The 15,095-nt window shown below is 39.6% G+C and overlaps 1 protein-coding gene across 2 annotated transcripts in view; it reads right to left on the bottom strand.

Moving 5' to 3' along the window:
• tango6 (transport and golgi organization 6 homolog (Drosophila)) overlaps window positions 1-15,000 on the bottom strand; it is a 28,100-nt gene extending 13,100 nt beyond the window's left edge. Inside the window, exons 1-14 of one of the 2 annotated variants that reach the window (XM_053235074.1) lie at window positions 14,874-15,000; window positions 11,179-11,594; window positions 10,939-11,064; window positions 8,742-8,855; window positions 8,522-8,654; window positions 8,069-8,175; window positions 7,115-7,277; window positions 6,778-6,851; window positions 5,573-5,685; window positions 5,318-5,494; window positions 5,100-5,226; window positions 4,270-4,464; window positions 3,638-3,772; window positions 1,635-2,303 (exon numbers count right to left, since the gene is read on the bottom strand). In XM_053235074.1, coding sequence (XP_053091049.1) covers window positions 1,635-2,303; window positions 3,638-3,772; window positions 4,270-4,464; window positions 5,100-5,226; window positions 5,318-5,494; window positions 5,573-5,685; window positions 6,778-6,851; window positions 7,115-7,277; window positions 8,069-8,175; window positions 8,522-8,654; window positions 8,742-8,855; window positions 10,939-11,064; window positions 11,179-11,594; window positions 14,874-14,925 — 2,601 coding nt within the window. In that variant the 5' untranslated portion in view covers window positions 14,926-15,000. Of the gene's footprint in view, window positions 1-1,634; window positions 2,304-3,637; window positions 3,773-4,269; window positions 4,465-5,099; window positions 5,227-5,317; window positions 5,495-5,572; window positions 5,686-6,777; window positions 6,852-7,114; window positions 7,278-8,068; window positions 8,176-8,521; window positions 8,655-8,741; window positions 8,856-10,938; window positions 11,595-14,873 lie in introns of both variants that reach the window. The other variant, XM_026927619.3, reaches the window with a different exon arrangement.
• Between the last annotated feature and the right edge of the window lie 95 nt (window positions 15,001-15,095).

Consider the following 15,095-nt stretch of genomic DNA (forward strand, 5'->3'; position numbering starts at 1 on the left):
CTTTTTTATGGCTTGAGGTTACTGAAGATTAGAACACTAATGCGGTAATGTGCTCTTTTACAACCAATATCAATTCCAAGTACTGATATCAACTATTCTATTTTTGTTTATTACTTGATCATTTTACACCAACCATGAATTTGAATGTATTATACAGCGTTCCACTCTTTACCAACTAAAATCATTACACTCATGCACCGACACGTGTGTACCCCCATGTGGACAAAATTACAGCTTCAGTAAAAAGACAGGATTTATAGAGTAACAGTAAAGTGTCAGAGTGTGTGTATATTTGTACCAACCAGTGATATTTTCTAATGAACTCAGTTGGTTCTATTTCTCCAAAATATAAAGAAAAAAGTAACCAGGATGACCCTGACTGGCAGAGGGGTAGGGGGGGATTTTGGGTTTGAACCCGACTGAAATATTTTGACAGCTCTAAATGATTAAATGTGGGTGGTTAAAACAAAACACATACGATGCAGTTGACTATATACGTGTCAAATAACATTTTGCGTAGTTACTGTTCTATACTGATGTTCATAAAAGGTCATCAAAATCATCATTATGATTCCATATTTAACTACCTCAAATGTCAGATCAATGCACCCCTTAATCTGATTAATTACATTTTATTGGCTACATTTTATTTCTCCCCTATTACTAGCATCTTATTTTAAACATTTTCGGTGGAACTGTCAAAGAGATTTTTATCTCTTTAAGGCAAAGTTACTAATATGGTATGATTGGTTGATGGTAGCTCAAATAAATTCATAGCATTACCACTCCTACTACTTCTGGCCTTCATTCAGAATGCATGAGCACATCACACTTTTCAATGTAATTGTACAGATCACACTGTGATTGTATTTAATATATTTCCTCATAAACCCCTGAAATTAATTCCTGGCTATGTCACTGAATTTACTGAAGATTAATGAAGGAACTCGGTAAACATGTTGTGCAGTGCCATTAAGGCAGTCCGATACACTTCCATGTTTATGGTCTTTCTTTATCCCATAAGTTTCTTATTTGTTTGTCTGCTCCCGCTCACATGAAAGTAAAAAAAATTGCTGGGTCGTGAAGCACACCTCTACTGTGAACCCACACCAGGGAATCCCATCACACAGAATATTATATTAGTTACAGAATCACAAGCAATCCCCAGTGGACCCTAGCATGGCTTCAGGGTATTTCATACCAAACATCTCCACTCATTCATAAAACATCTGTAATGCATCTTTCCCTCTATCACCCAACCAACAGCAAGAGGAGGTGTGCCCCTTTCAAAAGGACCAACCAGTCAACCAGTGTCTATTACACTACACAAAACTCAGGACAACACCTACCAAAGAGAGGAAAATGGTATTAATAATAGTATTAATTACTGAATCCAAGACCCTACACCTGTTACAAAAATCCATCCATCCAGCACTGTGAAGGAATTCAGTTCTTCTACCTGTTCCAAGCAGAACCCATTTTGAGAGCTAGAACTGCTACCAATTAAAGAACCATTGAGGAAACCATTTTTTTCAAAGAGTACATGTGATTCACTTACAGATCTTTTAGCCTGAGCATTCACTGAGTCTCACATGCAAACACACTCATCTTTTTCTTTCAAAACTCAGACTCACCATCAGAAGCTTGTCACGGGCCTGTAGTGCATCCTTGGTTCCCTCTTTTACATATTGGGTGAGTGCTCGCAGTGCCATGGCCCGGGTGGGCACATCGGGGTCACAGGCCTCCAGCAGCCACTCAGAGAAGCCCTTCTCTGGAGTTGGATTAGTGGAAGCAGAGGTGTGTGTGCTGGCAGCAGGCTTCAGTGTAAATGATTTTCCATTTCTTTCATCTCTATGCTGCAAATTCTGGGCCTGCTCTCTCACTTCTGCAGAGGTGCTAACTGTGACAAGACTTGCTGTATTTTGGGAATGTGAAGGCACAGAGGCAGTGGACTGTGCACTGACTGAACAGCAGGTAGGTGGAACCTTAGGTGACTGTTGACTGATATGTGGCATCTCAGTGTTCTGACTAACATGGGCTCTTGGGCTCTCTGAGCTTCCACTAGGTTTGACAGGATTTCCTTTGTTCTGGCTTGTCACCTGATTCTTTGTTTGAGCATAACTGCTATGGCTATAGCATTGGGCAGCATTAGTCACAGAGTCTGAGTGATAAGCCCCTCGTGTAGCTATAGTAGCCCGCAGATCTGACGCTAGCTCCTGGATCACAGGCTCTGGGTGCTGCTGTGAAATCTGCTCCAAAGGAGCCAGAAGCCTGGCCATGGAGGAGTAGTCCTCTGGAGTCAGCTGAAAAGAAACACAACCCTTTACCTAGGAAACAATTCTATCCATAAATAAATGTTAACAGCGAGTGCCCTACTCTAAGGGGCTGTTAAGTTTAAGGGCACTTTCTCATCTGTTAGTCTGTAAAATTGTAAAATTGATTGAGTTTTTGGTTTGTATTTTATTAAAATGTAAAAAATAATAAAAATTTAGTCTTCTGAAACAGAGTAAAATTGATTGAGTTTTTGGTTTGTATTTTATTTGGTCCGATGTGTATTCACACTGCACAAATTTAAATAATCCATAAAAAACTTTTGCTTGAGGCATAATAACAAAGTATTTAATTCACAAGTGAGAAATATGAAAAGATTATAGCTTAATGTCTAAAGATTTTTTGAGGCCAGATTAACTTGCATGAAGAACAAAACCTAATTCTCTCTGGTCCACTGTTGCCGATAGGAGTGAAACCCCATTGTAAAACTGAACAATTACAGGTATGTGATATCTGGCCTCAACTCGTTCTTTATACCAAGCCCTTTATAAAGCAAACAGAAAGGTGAAGCTTTGATTTGACCCTGATTTGACTCAGTGAAGGATATTCTGGTAAACAGGCAAATTAATTTAAGTCTTTACTAGATTTTACTGGAAGGCCTGTCTCTCTCTGCCTTCGAAATTGTTATGATTGTGGGCTCCAGCTTATTTGCTAGAGCAGGGTGAAGAAAAAAAGTGGTGCAAAGACAGCAAGTGAACAGTGAATCGGTGGGATTCAATCTTGTGATCTCCCGAGGATGGGAGAACGCTTTTTCTGTTGCGCCCCAGTGGCGTTCATACCCAGCTAAACAGCATGGGAAAAAAAGAGACTGGGGCTGTGGAGAAGACCATAGAAACTGGAGGTGCCCTTATAAAAGTAAAAGTGTAACCAGGCATCTGTTTTTAAGGCAAATAATCAGGTAGCACTATAAGCTGCTTAAATGGAAAATTAGACTGAAAATTAAACTGAATTATAATATGATACCAACTTCAGCTCTGGTCTGGTCCCCCTCCAAACTCCGCCTATTTCCACCTGAACGATAGGAAATGTATTTTCATGTACTCTAAGCAACATTTCTATTTTGTGTTCTTCTGCACAGGCAGCCATAACACATCTTCAATTTGGTTCATTGCTGCAGCTGAAATGATTTAGAGTTACATTTTGCTCTCCCTGAAATCGAACCGCACTGCAGAGACCATCTCTCTCATAGATTGGATGGTTGGTTGTTTTGATCCAGTGATGAAAATGACTGGTGTGTTCACACCTGCCTAAACAAACCGCACTGAGGGGGTAAACGCACCAGGGCTTGAAGGTGACGGTACTATACCTGTGCAGCTCCAGACAGCAGAGTGGCCACCAGACCCATTCCCATACTCAGAGTCTGACTCTCAACTGAGCTCTCTGAGCCATGTTCTAGACCTACACATGCCCTCTGTAGCATGGCCTCTATGAAGCTCACCACCTAGACAGAAAGAAAGAGATAGAATGAGAAAGTTTGTTTAACATTATTACATGCATACTCTTATAATGCATGAAAATTGGCTGGGTGGCTGCATGGCTCTTGGCAGCCACAGAGTGCACAAGACACTTTATTTCAGGAAAAATAGCAGAGATTTTGGCATAGACCAACAAATTCTGTGTGCTATTTATAAGATTGAAATGCGTCATATGTCCTAAATCCCCTTAATCAGGACTCCTACTAGAACCAGGCCACAAATTCAGATAAGGTCATGCAAGGACAGATAAGGGTTCTACAAAAAGAAGCTTAAATAGCCAACAAACACAGAGCAAAGAAAAGCAAGGAACACCAAATTAGGTAAGCAGTTACCCAATGTTAGATATGGACTTCTGGTCTTGTTTAGGAAGTTGTGGTCTATCGAGAATTATAACATGAACCTCAATATGGCTTAAAGTGCTTTGTCTAACTCTGAAGCATAAATCAGAAAACCAATCACACACCTGGGTGGCCTTACGCAGTAGCTGTGTGTGTGGCAGAATCTCACACATAACAGCCAGAGTCTGTAGGAGAGCCAGCCTCTGACCATAGCCACTCACACACCCAGTGAGGTGTTTCTCCAGCTCCAGCAGCGTCATGGAAGATGTGTCTACTTCCTTTTCAGGCTTCTGCTGCTCTGCTGCTAAGTCTGTCAGATCCTACACGGAGAAAAGAAATTGCTACCTTGTTTACTTTTACGCTATTTCTGTCTTCTTATTCAAACAGTAACAGAGTACCTACAGGATAAGACCAGTCCTATTTCAGGGGTGTGTATTTGTGTTTGCCCCCCATATTACTGTAACAACTGCTAAAAATACTAAAAAAATAAATAAAAAATAGCAGAGCTTTAATAAATGTAATTTCAGAATTTTTTTTAAGACACCAATCATACTGAACTGGTAGGTTGTATTAATATTATCTACCCAGTAGTAATGATTTTCTACAATGTAAAAATATAATATAAAATATAAAATGATATGAAAACTGTATTTTTGATAAGGACCATTAATGAAACCATGTACAATAATGTAATAATTACAATTCTGTGAAAATTATTACAAAAATTATGACATCACTGTATAGGTCACATGCACATATGCTGCCTAAAAGTTTAGCAACTACCAAATAAAAATGCCTTCTTGCATACCTGAGTCTACTTACAACAAAAAGATGGGCTCAGGGAAACTATTTACTGCTTAATAAAAAAAAAAGAGCATAGTTTGTAAAATATGGAGGGAAACAAAATATTTAATGTCATTTATCCCACTGTTATACCACTCCTTTCAAAACATACCTGCAGGAGTGAGAGGAAGAATTCTCCAGGCAGATCAGTGTCCTTCATCTCAGCCAAGAGCTGCACGACACACTCCACTTTCCACTGATCCCCTGACACTTTCTCATACAGAGCATCATCCTCATCACTGTGTACATAAGACAGACCAAATGATTAGATATTTAGGAAAATCGACTTCACTGACATGATATCACATCATAATGCCGCATCTTTGTCACCAGTCTGGGTCTTTTCGGGTGAGCCTGACGCCTCCTTCACTGCCAGGTGAGAAATGGTAGCCTGGTGCAACTCCAGCTCCACCCCCCTGCATGACACACAGGTGTTTGAGCAGTAAGAGTGCTGATGACTGCTCCACATGAGACAGGTACCACTGCAAGATCTCCTGACAGGGGGTGCTGTTGAGCATAATCAACATTAGGGCACTTAATATTAAAATATTTTGTAAACCTATCATAACACAGGCTTTTACTGACCGTAGGTGTGAGACATTTTGTTTGGTGTAACAAAACAGGCTGACAATTGTGGGAATTACTTCCCCCAGTGCGCTTAGCAGCATTCCTGATGGGCTGTTACCCACCACATAGATCTGTTAGAAGTGAAAAAAGCTATTATTAAAAGTATTAATTTATAGATTTACAAAAGAGTCTATTTCATTCTTGCAACACCAGGTAAGCTTGTACTATATAGAAATAAAGCCCTTTGGTAGGATGAAAGCTAAAGCCACTGAACGCAAATGCAAAACTAAAAAATATAAAAAAAAATCTATATAACCTATATGGGTGACATTTAGAAATTGTAATAAGTCTTTCTGCTATATCACCCAATGAGAATTATGTAGTGATATACGAAATTTACGAAATTGCTGATATCCTGGGATTTTCATGAACAACAGTCACTTGAGGATACCTAGAATGGTGCAAAATGTGGGCAGAAATGCCTTATTGATGATGGCGAGATTGGTTCGAGCTGACAAGAAGGCTACGATAACTCAAATAACCACTCTGAAAAACTATAGTGAGCAGAAAAGCATCTAAAAAAAAACACACAGCATGTGACACTTTGAGGCAGATGGGCTACAACAGCAGAAGACTGTCAGGTTCCACTCCTGTCAGCTAAGGACAGGAATCTGAGGCTTCAGTGGGCACATGCTCTTAGAAACTGGGCAGCTGAAGTTTTTCCAATCTTTAGTTGACCAGTTTCAGTGAGCCTGTACCCTAACCATGCCATGGTCACTGAGCTCAGACCATTTCTCCATTCTGCTATTTGACGTGAACAGTAACTGAAGCTCTTGACCTGTATCTACATGATTTTATGCAGTGTGGGTGCCACATGTTTGGCTGATTGAATGAGAAAGAGTACCAGTGTTCCTAATAAAGTGGTCAGTGAGTGTATATGCAGATGTACTAAATAGCACCAAGCAGCCCAGTGCGCATTTGGCAGCCAGAGAGAGAAACAGAGAATATATCTGCACCTAAGACTCAAATTGTAGCATTAGAACTACAAAATTTTAGAAGTAAAATCAAAAAAGCAAATTAAATCTTGGCAACAGAAAAATAAAAACTGATCAGCCAGCTCTACTGGAAACATCTGGCAATTGATGATGTTGATTAAAATATGTTACTAGATTACTGTGATTTATGATATAGAAAACATGACACAATATTAGTAAATTTCTCACTTTATATACATCCTCCACACAACAGGTCAGCTCAGACTCAGGTACTACATCCTCTCCTGTAGTACCTGCTGCCTCTAAAATAAAATGAAATGAAAAAAAATATCAATGTAAAATGTTAAGAGGCAAAAACAGTTTAACATTTCTATTCAGAACTGAGAAGATTCAGTGTCCACTCCAGTGAAGGTTTACAACACACATATACAGTGATGATGTGGCACCATCAGTCACATAACTGCAGGCCTTGCTGGACATTTTAACAGCAGAGAAATCTATACTCAATCAATCACAAGCTATTTAAAGAAAACTGCAGTCTTTATACACATCCACACACACAGACCTGGGACGGATGCACAGTGCTGTAAAGGTAAGAGGAGAGGAGACAGTAGGAAGTGCTGGGCAAACTCAGGTTGTTCCTCCACCATGGTGAGCGCCACCCTGGTGGCCACTCGCTGGAACTGCAGTGCTGTTATCTTGTCTTTGAAATGGAGAAGCTCTAGAACCTGAAAACAGCAAGATAATATAATTAGAGAATAAAAGTCTAATATGATTCCAAGGTGGTGAGACTATCAACCCAATATATCAGAAGTTTCTAATTCCTGACATTATATATGACTGAAATCAGCCCACCTCCTACACAGTGGGTGCATGAGACAAGTGGGTACAACCCTAGATGGGAGTTAAACATGATTTTATAAACACCTTGAATTAAAGCTGAAAGTCTACACTTCATTCACATCGTGACTGCTTCACTTCAAATCCACTGTGGTCGTGTACAGACGCAAAATTATGAAAATTGTGTCACTGTCCAAATACAAAAACTGACTGTGTGTGTCATATATATATATATACACACACACACAATACTTTTAGGTATAAGGTCAGAGTATGTGCTTTGACACATCTTTCGATAACCATGACAGTGATGGAACGTTTTGAAGATTGTGTTTCCTTGAACTGACTTTCCAAGTATGCATCCTAGAACAGCTGGAATTAAATTACTAATATTTCAGAGGTCGATAATGGAAACCTGTCGACTACCAATGTTTCAGCTCTGACCTGCACTCTAATACCTCTTTATCTTCCAGATTCACATTAATTACATAGGAGAGAATGTGAACAATGACGCTCACGTAGTGCGCAGCATAGTGTGTACACACATATGCATAGTTATTCTTTATAACGCATAGTTATTCTAGTATAATGCAGGCTTATTAATGGCTGCCTGTTTTTCGACAAGGCATTTTTCGACAAGCAATGCCATTTTTCACTTTAGCACTAAACCCGTCTTTACCTGTGGGCACACTTGACTGTAATAGCTCTCAGAAGAGAGCGACTGCTGGGGGCAAGTCGCCAGGATCTTGGCTACAGCATCACATTTTCTCCAATCTGAGTCTCCACCTAGTGGTCAAAATAATGGAATACAAGCAAAGTCTTGAGTGAATTCAATACATAAATCAATAAATCCTACAAACCTGTAAAACCATATATTATACCCACATTTTAGCAAATTTTTTTAATGAATTTAAAAAAACATTGTTCCCCATCTGTAAGAACAGGCTGTTACAAAATTGTGAACCCATTTCAAATCAATCACAGCCTTAACTACACCACAACTATACCAAGGATATTTAATGCTTTTCTGAATTTATTCATGTTCCAATTCTACTAAACAAGATCATTACTATTACTACACACTACAGCCTCCACAATACCAACACTAGGATCTTGATACCAATACTCTTACCTGCTGATCCCTCCAGGATGGCTCTTACCACCGCTTGGACCCCATGTGACTGCATCAACCTCTCAGAGAGCAGCTGGCCACAAAGACGCCTCAACCAGGCAGGAGCCTGGTGCAACCTGGAGCCTGGAACTGCCTGGAGGAGTACATCAGCATAAACTGTGAACAGGGTACACTAATGAAAAACGCAGTTCAGAAAAGAAGAAACAGACAAACTGCACACCTTGGGGCCCCCTTGAAGAACCAGCAGCTCTTTGATAACAATTGGCTGATAAACTCTTCCCAGAAGACTCTGAAGTTCTTGTTTGCATGTCTTCCGCTCTTCCACAGTGAGGCCCTGTGAGAAAAAAAAAATTATTGGGAAAAAAAGGCCAATGCTAATGGAGGTTCAGTTGACAACCCCAAGAATCAGCTAAACAATGCAACTGTCAAACTGTAATCTTTGCCTCCTTCAAATGCAAATTTCGAGAGATTTTTTTACTATGTCCCTGATTGTACCTAATGGCATTTTGAACTGCTTCTGTTTTTTTTTTTTTATTTATAACTAGTCAAACCAACTTGTGGCTCAACATCCATCTGTGTCTTTTTTGTTTAAAACTTGTTGGTTTTCCCCATTGTGATGAATAACAATGGATTATTTTGCAACAACGGGACTTTGTGTGTGTGTGTGTGTGTGTGAGTAAAACCTCATATTCAGTCAGTTACAAATCAGGGAATAACAAGGAAACAATAAAAAAGGAAGCAATAAATTTTCTGAAGACTGAGACTAATTTAAAAATAAACAGACTTTTTCCAAGGGTGAAAATTTATTTCCATTTATTTTAGGTATTTTTTAGGGACATCACTAATTTGGCCACACTGGGTGCAAGATGACAATACATTCTGGCTGTGATGCCATCACAGGGCACAATGCACACATACTGTCTTTTATTTTATGTAATAATCATTATTTTGCAGGATGCCAATATTTCTGGAGCAGACTGCAGCTAGTAGTTCAGTTCTAGCCTACAGCAAGGGGTTCCAGCATTAAAGTCTCTAACTCTGAAATAATTATCTGTCACGTATGCAGTCTCTTTACAGCACAAGAGTCCAACACATGGCCCGCTGCCTCATTTCATTTATCCCACACAAACTCTCAAAAATAAGTAACTACTACAACATTTTCACATTATATAGAATTCACAGCAAATCTGTAGTGTAGCAATCACCCGTGTTCCACATGTGCCACTGTACTGTAACGTGTATTATACAACAGTTAGTGCCGGTCCACTAATGTGATTGGAAAAAGGATGTTTGAAGAGTGCCAATATTTAGTATAACAGCATTGGTACATTTCACTATTTGTATCACTCAGCTTGACTGTGTTTGCTATGTAAAATTCCAATTCTAGCAATAGTCTGTTACACTGAAACTGTTACTACACTTACTACAGGCTGCCAGTCAGTCAGTGTGTTGCATGGCAACATGTAATGCTCTGTCTAGCTTTTGCGTCTTTGGAAAATAATTTTGTTGAAGGAGCAAAAATAAACAAAATGTTTGGCTATACTGTGTCTGAAATGTCAGGTAATTGATATTAATTTCATGTTTATAGAACTGTTGTATAAAAGCAGTTTCGCGTACTGAATATCGGCACAGCTGTGAGTACCTGCGGCATTTGGCGTGCGGCCTCGTGCCTACGGCCATGCTGAGATTCACTACAACAGCACTCATGCTCATGCTGTACTGCTTAATTTTATATAGTAATCATTGCTCATCTTTTTGCAGGGTGCCAATAATTCTGGAGCTAGTGGTTCAACTTTGACCTAGAACAAGGGGCTTCAGCAAAGTCTCTGACTTTGAAACCAAGACAAAATGCAAGATAAGCATTCTTTCAATGACAAAAGAGGAGAGATTTTAGAGATTCACAGATTTGTCCTGTCTGGTCTGATTGAAGTGACAACACGGCTTCTTAAAAAATTTAAGATGACAAAAACAGAATGTTTAACAGAATATGACTAGGATAGGACAGAGAAGTATGTATATATTCTCTAAGTTCAAAATAGATGTATCTCATCTTTTCGGGGTCCATGGCACTTGTCAAAAGTGATCACGTGAAGCGCCACTATGAAACAAAACAATCTCTTCAAATTGATGTGTCATATTTAAAGCTAAATAAACTAAACATTAATTTAAAGCACTTAAGTATTATTAAGGTCATCAAGTTTTAAAAGGTGTTAGGTCATCCCATCCATTCACATGTACAGTGGGACAAAATATTGTGCCTTCAGGATCATCATGATCAATATCAGGCAGTAGGGGCCATATGTGCACAAGATTGTACATAGTGCAAATACTGAAACTGTACAGGAACAGGAATTACTACTTGGCAAAATATAGGTTAAAAATAAACTGTTAGCATACGACAATTTGAGTAATTTTACCTTATTATTTTCTGCACCGTCTCCTTCAGGCCGATGAGGCCGATACCCTAACTGGCAAAGCACCGCCATAAGGTCACCCAGGTGGCGAGTAAAGACCAGAGTGGCCAGGGACGACAGCGCAGCCACCTCAAGAAAAACAGTAGTGGTTATGAGAAGTCTGCGTTCACAGGTTGGGGCTACATCACGACGCACTGCACCTTCCACAGCAACCCCAAACGCAGAGCGCAGCGCCAGACTCACCCCCACCCCAGGGACCAAGTATGGACACAGGCCCAGGGTGACAAGAAACTGTAGCACAGTGCCTAGGGTCTTCTGTTGAGATACACTAAGGACATCCGGAGGTAATGGCGGAGCTGCCTCTGGAGCACGAGGGTTTGGAACAGCAGGACTTGAGTCCCGGTTAAAAGCCTCCACCAGCCTGCTGAGGTTGCGTGCCAAGCAGAGCAGCAGGAGGAGGCATTCCTGTACAAAGCTCCAGGTTAGGTCCTCAGTGTGAGCACAGAACCACTGTGTCTCGCTCCTGACTTCCTCCAGTAAACGGCGGGCCTCCTCCAGCTCTCCGCCATCTAACAATCGCTTCAGTTCCAACTGGTTCCTCTGGAGAGCAGACACAATCACTTCCTGTTGGGTTGTTTGTGGGCCACTCAAATTGGCCTCTGTAAAAAGAAAGAAAGAAGAAATGTCATATTAGCAAACTGGCACTAGTTTGACTGAACTGGACTACACAAATAAAACTATAGCTGAGTGGGAGGACCATGGAGAATTACAGTGCCAGATTAATCTAATAACTAAGTATAGCTCAGTGCAAAGGTTTGCATCCCCTATGGACTCTGAATGAAAAAAGAACCCCTAGTTTACAATTTTTCCACAAATAAAAACTTTCCAGTAAGTACAACTGAAATGTGTCCCCGAGTAAATATAGAACATTTATATAATACTCAGAAAAGAAAATGTTAAACATGTAATTTAACATACACTATTTTGATTACATTTGTCACATTTTTTGATAAAAGAATAATTAAAGAAAACTGTAAGAGTTGTAACTGTGCTCATGCATTTACAGTTTATGACAGACATTCAACTTCAGAATTACTCGCAAACCTCACAGAATATATAAAATGAATAACACATGCGGCCTCACAGCCCCAGGGTCCTCGATTAGATCCTGATCTCTGGTTACTGTCTGTGTGGAGTTTCACATGTTCTCTCCATGTCCACATGGGTTTCCTCCAGGTTCTCTGATTTCCACCCACCTTCCAAAAATACGTCGGCAGGTGGATTGGCTACTCTAAATTGCCCCTAGGTGTGAATGTGTGTGCGGCGTCCCATCCAGAGTACATTCCTGCCTCAGGCCAAGTGTTCCTGAGATAGCCTCCAGATAAGCGCTAAGTGAAGCTGAATGAATTAACATGCACTGAGTGATATTTCGACCTTAAACATACTGAAAACAAAACAAAACTATTAACTGTCTCCATATCTTTTCAAACATAAAAATGTTTTAATGCCATTTTTATGCAATATATCTGCGAAACACTTGTTTCAAAATTATTGGCACCCTTCCAAATAACAGCTGGTGAAGCCCCCCAAGAGAGTAGAACAGTCCTGAGGCTGTAATGTCTATCAAGCTTGGAGACTGTTGTAGATGGATCTCGGTCCAGTCTTACATGCAGAACATTTTAAGCTCCTTTATATTCCAAGCTTTATTTGTGCGTTTATTTATTACTCTGTTAATTTTGAAATTTCGACTAAACAGTGCAATTCTGGAACCGTGATCTCTGGTTTTCCCTTGCCTCCTTCACCACCATCCTCATTGTGTGCAGAGGCTGTATGTTCATTCCTAGCAGACATTAGAAACTTTTAATTTTTTGGCCTTATTGTGCTTAATGGTATTTTTAAGTGCTAATGTAGTTTTTAGGTCAACAATCATTTCTCCTTTGTGTTGAAAGCTGTTTGCATCATGATCGATTACAAAGGGATTTTTCAGGTGTGCACCCTCATATTTGGCTAAAGACAGCAGCGATTCTACGGTATGTACTGAAAGCAATTTATTTTAGATTATAATTTGTATGCATTCATTTAAATTAATCTTTTGGGGTGTCACTGATTTTGTTTAAAGAACAATTGTTTGTTATTTGAAGAAGTACACAGTACACAGCTTCTCCAATTGTTTGAGAGGACAATTTGAATTGTGTGTAATGTCTGTGATGCCCTTTCTTTTAAAGGTCAACACTAATTCTAAAGTGGGCTGTAATTCTATTTAGTTTGCTCACTCATCTTGCACTTGTCACACTACTTGGACTTAGTGTAGTTGGGTATACAGAGCCCCATCAGTTCAAGCTTTGAACTGTGTGTTGAGAAAGTAGGGCACTTTCATGTGAAGCTCTGTGTCTATCTTGTGTGGTCTTCCTCTAACGACATCATCGTCAATTAATTAAAGCCTTGTTTAGGGGCTGCTTTGGGAATTGGCCCAGATGTGCTGGGTTGTTTTGAGTAGTCGATACTCTGACCATGTACAAGCATATTTAAACTCTAATCCCCATTCACTACTGATTTAACCAAATGCTGTCACTATCCATTTGAAGCACACTATTGTTTTTGTAGACATGATTACAAGATGTACATAATAAACAAGGAAAGCAACATGATTAATGTGCAACTAATAGCATTATAAGCGTTATAAGCAAACTTTATACAGCTCCAAGCAATTCCAACTGTTGCTGATACGTTTGAGATGTCATTGTTACAGTGATTGGCAGTAGGTTACATGGTTTCGGCCCTTTAAGAGATCTCTCAATCATCATAAGGAGAAATTGTGCATCCATGCGGGACAAGCGAAGAGCGCACCGTCCAATGAACAGTGAGATGCAAAACCCACCTGCCCACACTCCCAGAGAAGCCCAGCTTCTGAACAGGGCTCAGAATGACATATTAAAAGTCTGTTGTCCAATGAGCATTAATCTGTGCTCCCATTAAAACATATTGTACTTGAATCTGCCATAGAAGCCCATAGAAGCCCGGCATCTCTAGCTTTTTATCAGAGCTTTGTCAGAGGCTTCAGAGGATAGTTTCATGCAGGCTGCGCTGTCCACTGAAAACAGTTTGCATTAAATGAACAAACAGTGCGATATTGCAGTGAGATATTTGATTATATGATTTGATCAAATACTGAATTTCACCAGTAGTGATGAAAAACAGACATTCTGGTCAACATTTCACTGCTGCATTTTAAGGAAATTTTAGGGGAAGCAGGGCTTCCCGTGTTGTCTTAAAGCAATCGCCTGTGCTCTGTGTTATTTAAAGTTCATGTCTATGCTGCAATAAAAACCTAATACACATTCAAGAATTTCTTTATTTCATAGCTTACATCAGCAGTTTATTATTTTTTCCTCTTTTACTAGTCTACATTTTACACGTGCAGTATTGTCATCTAAATGGAATATAGGCATATATTTTTGACCACTAGAGGCCCTAATCCCATTGCTTATGTGTATATGGATGAAAAGAAATTGCTTTAACTTGGCTGGACAATGTAGTGAGATGTTTATCAACAGTTTCAAATGTTTCTTGCTTACTCCTGTAGGATGGTAGAGCTATTACAGAACTACACTGTTCACACAAACCTCTTTAAACTTACACTGCTCACCTTCTTGCAAAACTGAAAGAAAAACACTATTACATTTGATGGATTTCTGCATGCCTTGTAACACTGCACATGAAAGAATGAAAGCAATTTAAACAAATGAATGCTTTCAAATTCTAAAAACAAATCCTAATTGTAACAAGAAGCTTTAACACAACACTGATGCACTTCTCACTGTGTGTGTGTGTGTGTGTGTGTGTGGGCTAAAAAAAGCACAAAATCTCCACCAAGAAAAAAAAAAGGAACTGGTGCAATATTCACATGTTAGACTTCAGCAGACAGAAGCTTCACTTACCTCGAATAGGTTTGGTAAGGATGCTCAGTGCAGTTATAAGCGCCGTGGTCATGTTTGTCAACAACACGAGATAAGCACATGCGAAACTACGTCGCGCGAATTAAACGTCATGACTACGTATGGTCGCAAAGATCGGGAAAAATACATAAAGTAAAAGTCAAAAGTGTTGGTCCAAATCACATTTAGGTCTGTGATAAATAAATAAATAAATAAATAAATAAA

This window comes from Pangasianodon hypophthalmus, chromosome 6 (genome assembly GCF_027358585.1).
Source record: "Pangasianodon hypophthalmus isolate fPanHyp1 chromosome 6, fPanHyp1.pri, whole genome shotgun sequence".
Lineage (NCBI taxonomy): Eukaryota > Metazoa > Chordata > Actinopteri > Siluriformes > Pangasiidae > Pangasianodon > Pangasianodon hypophthalmus.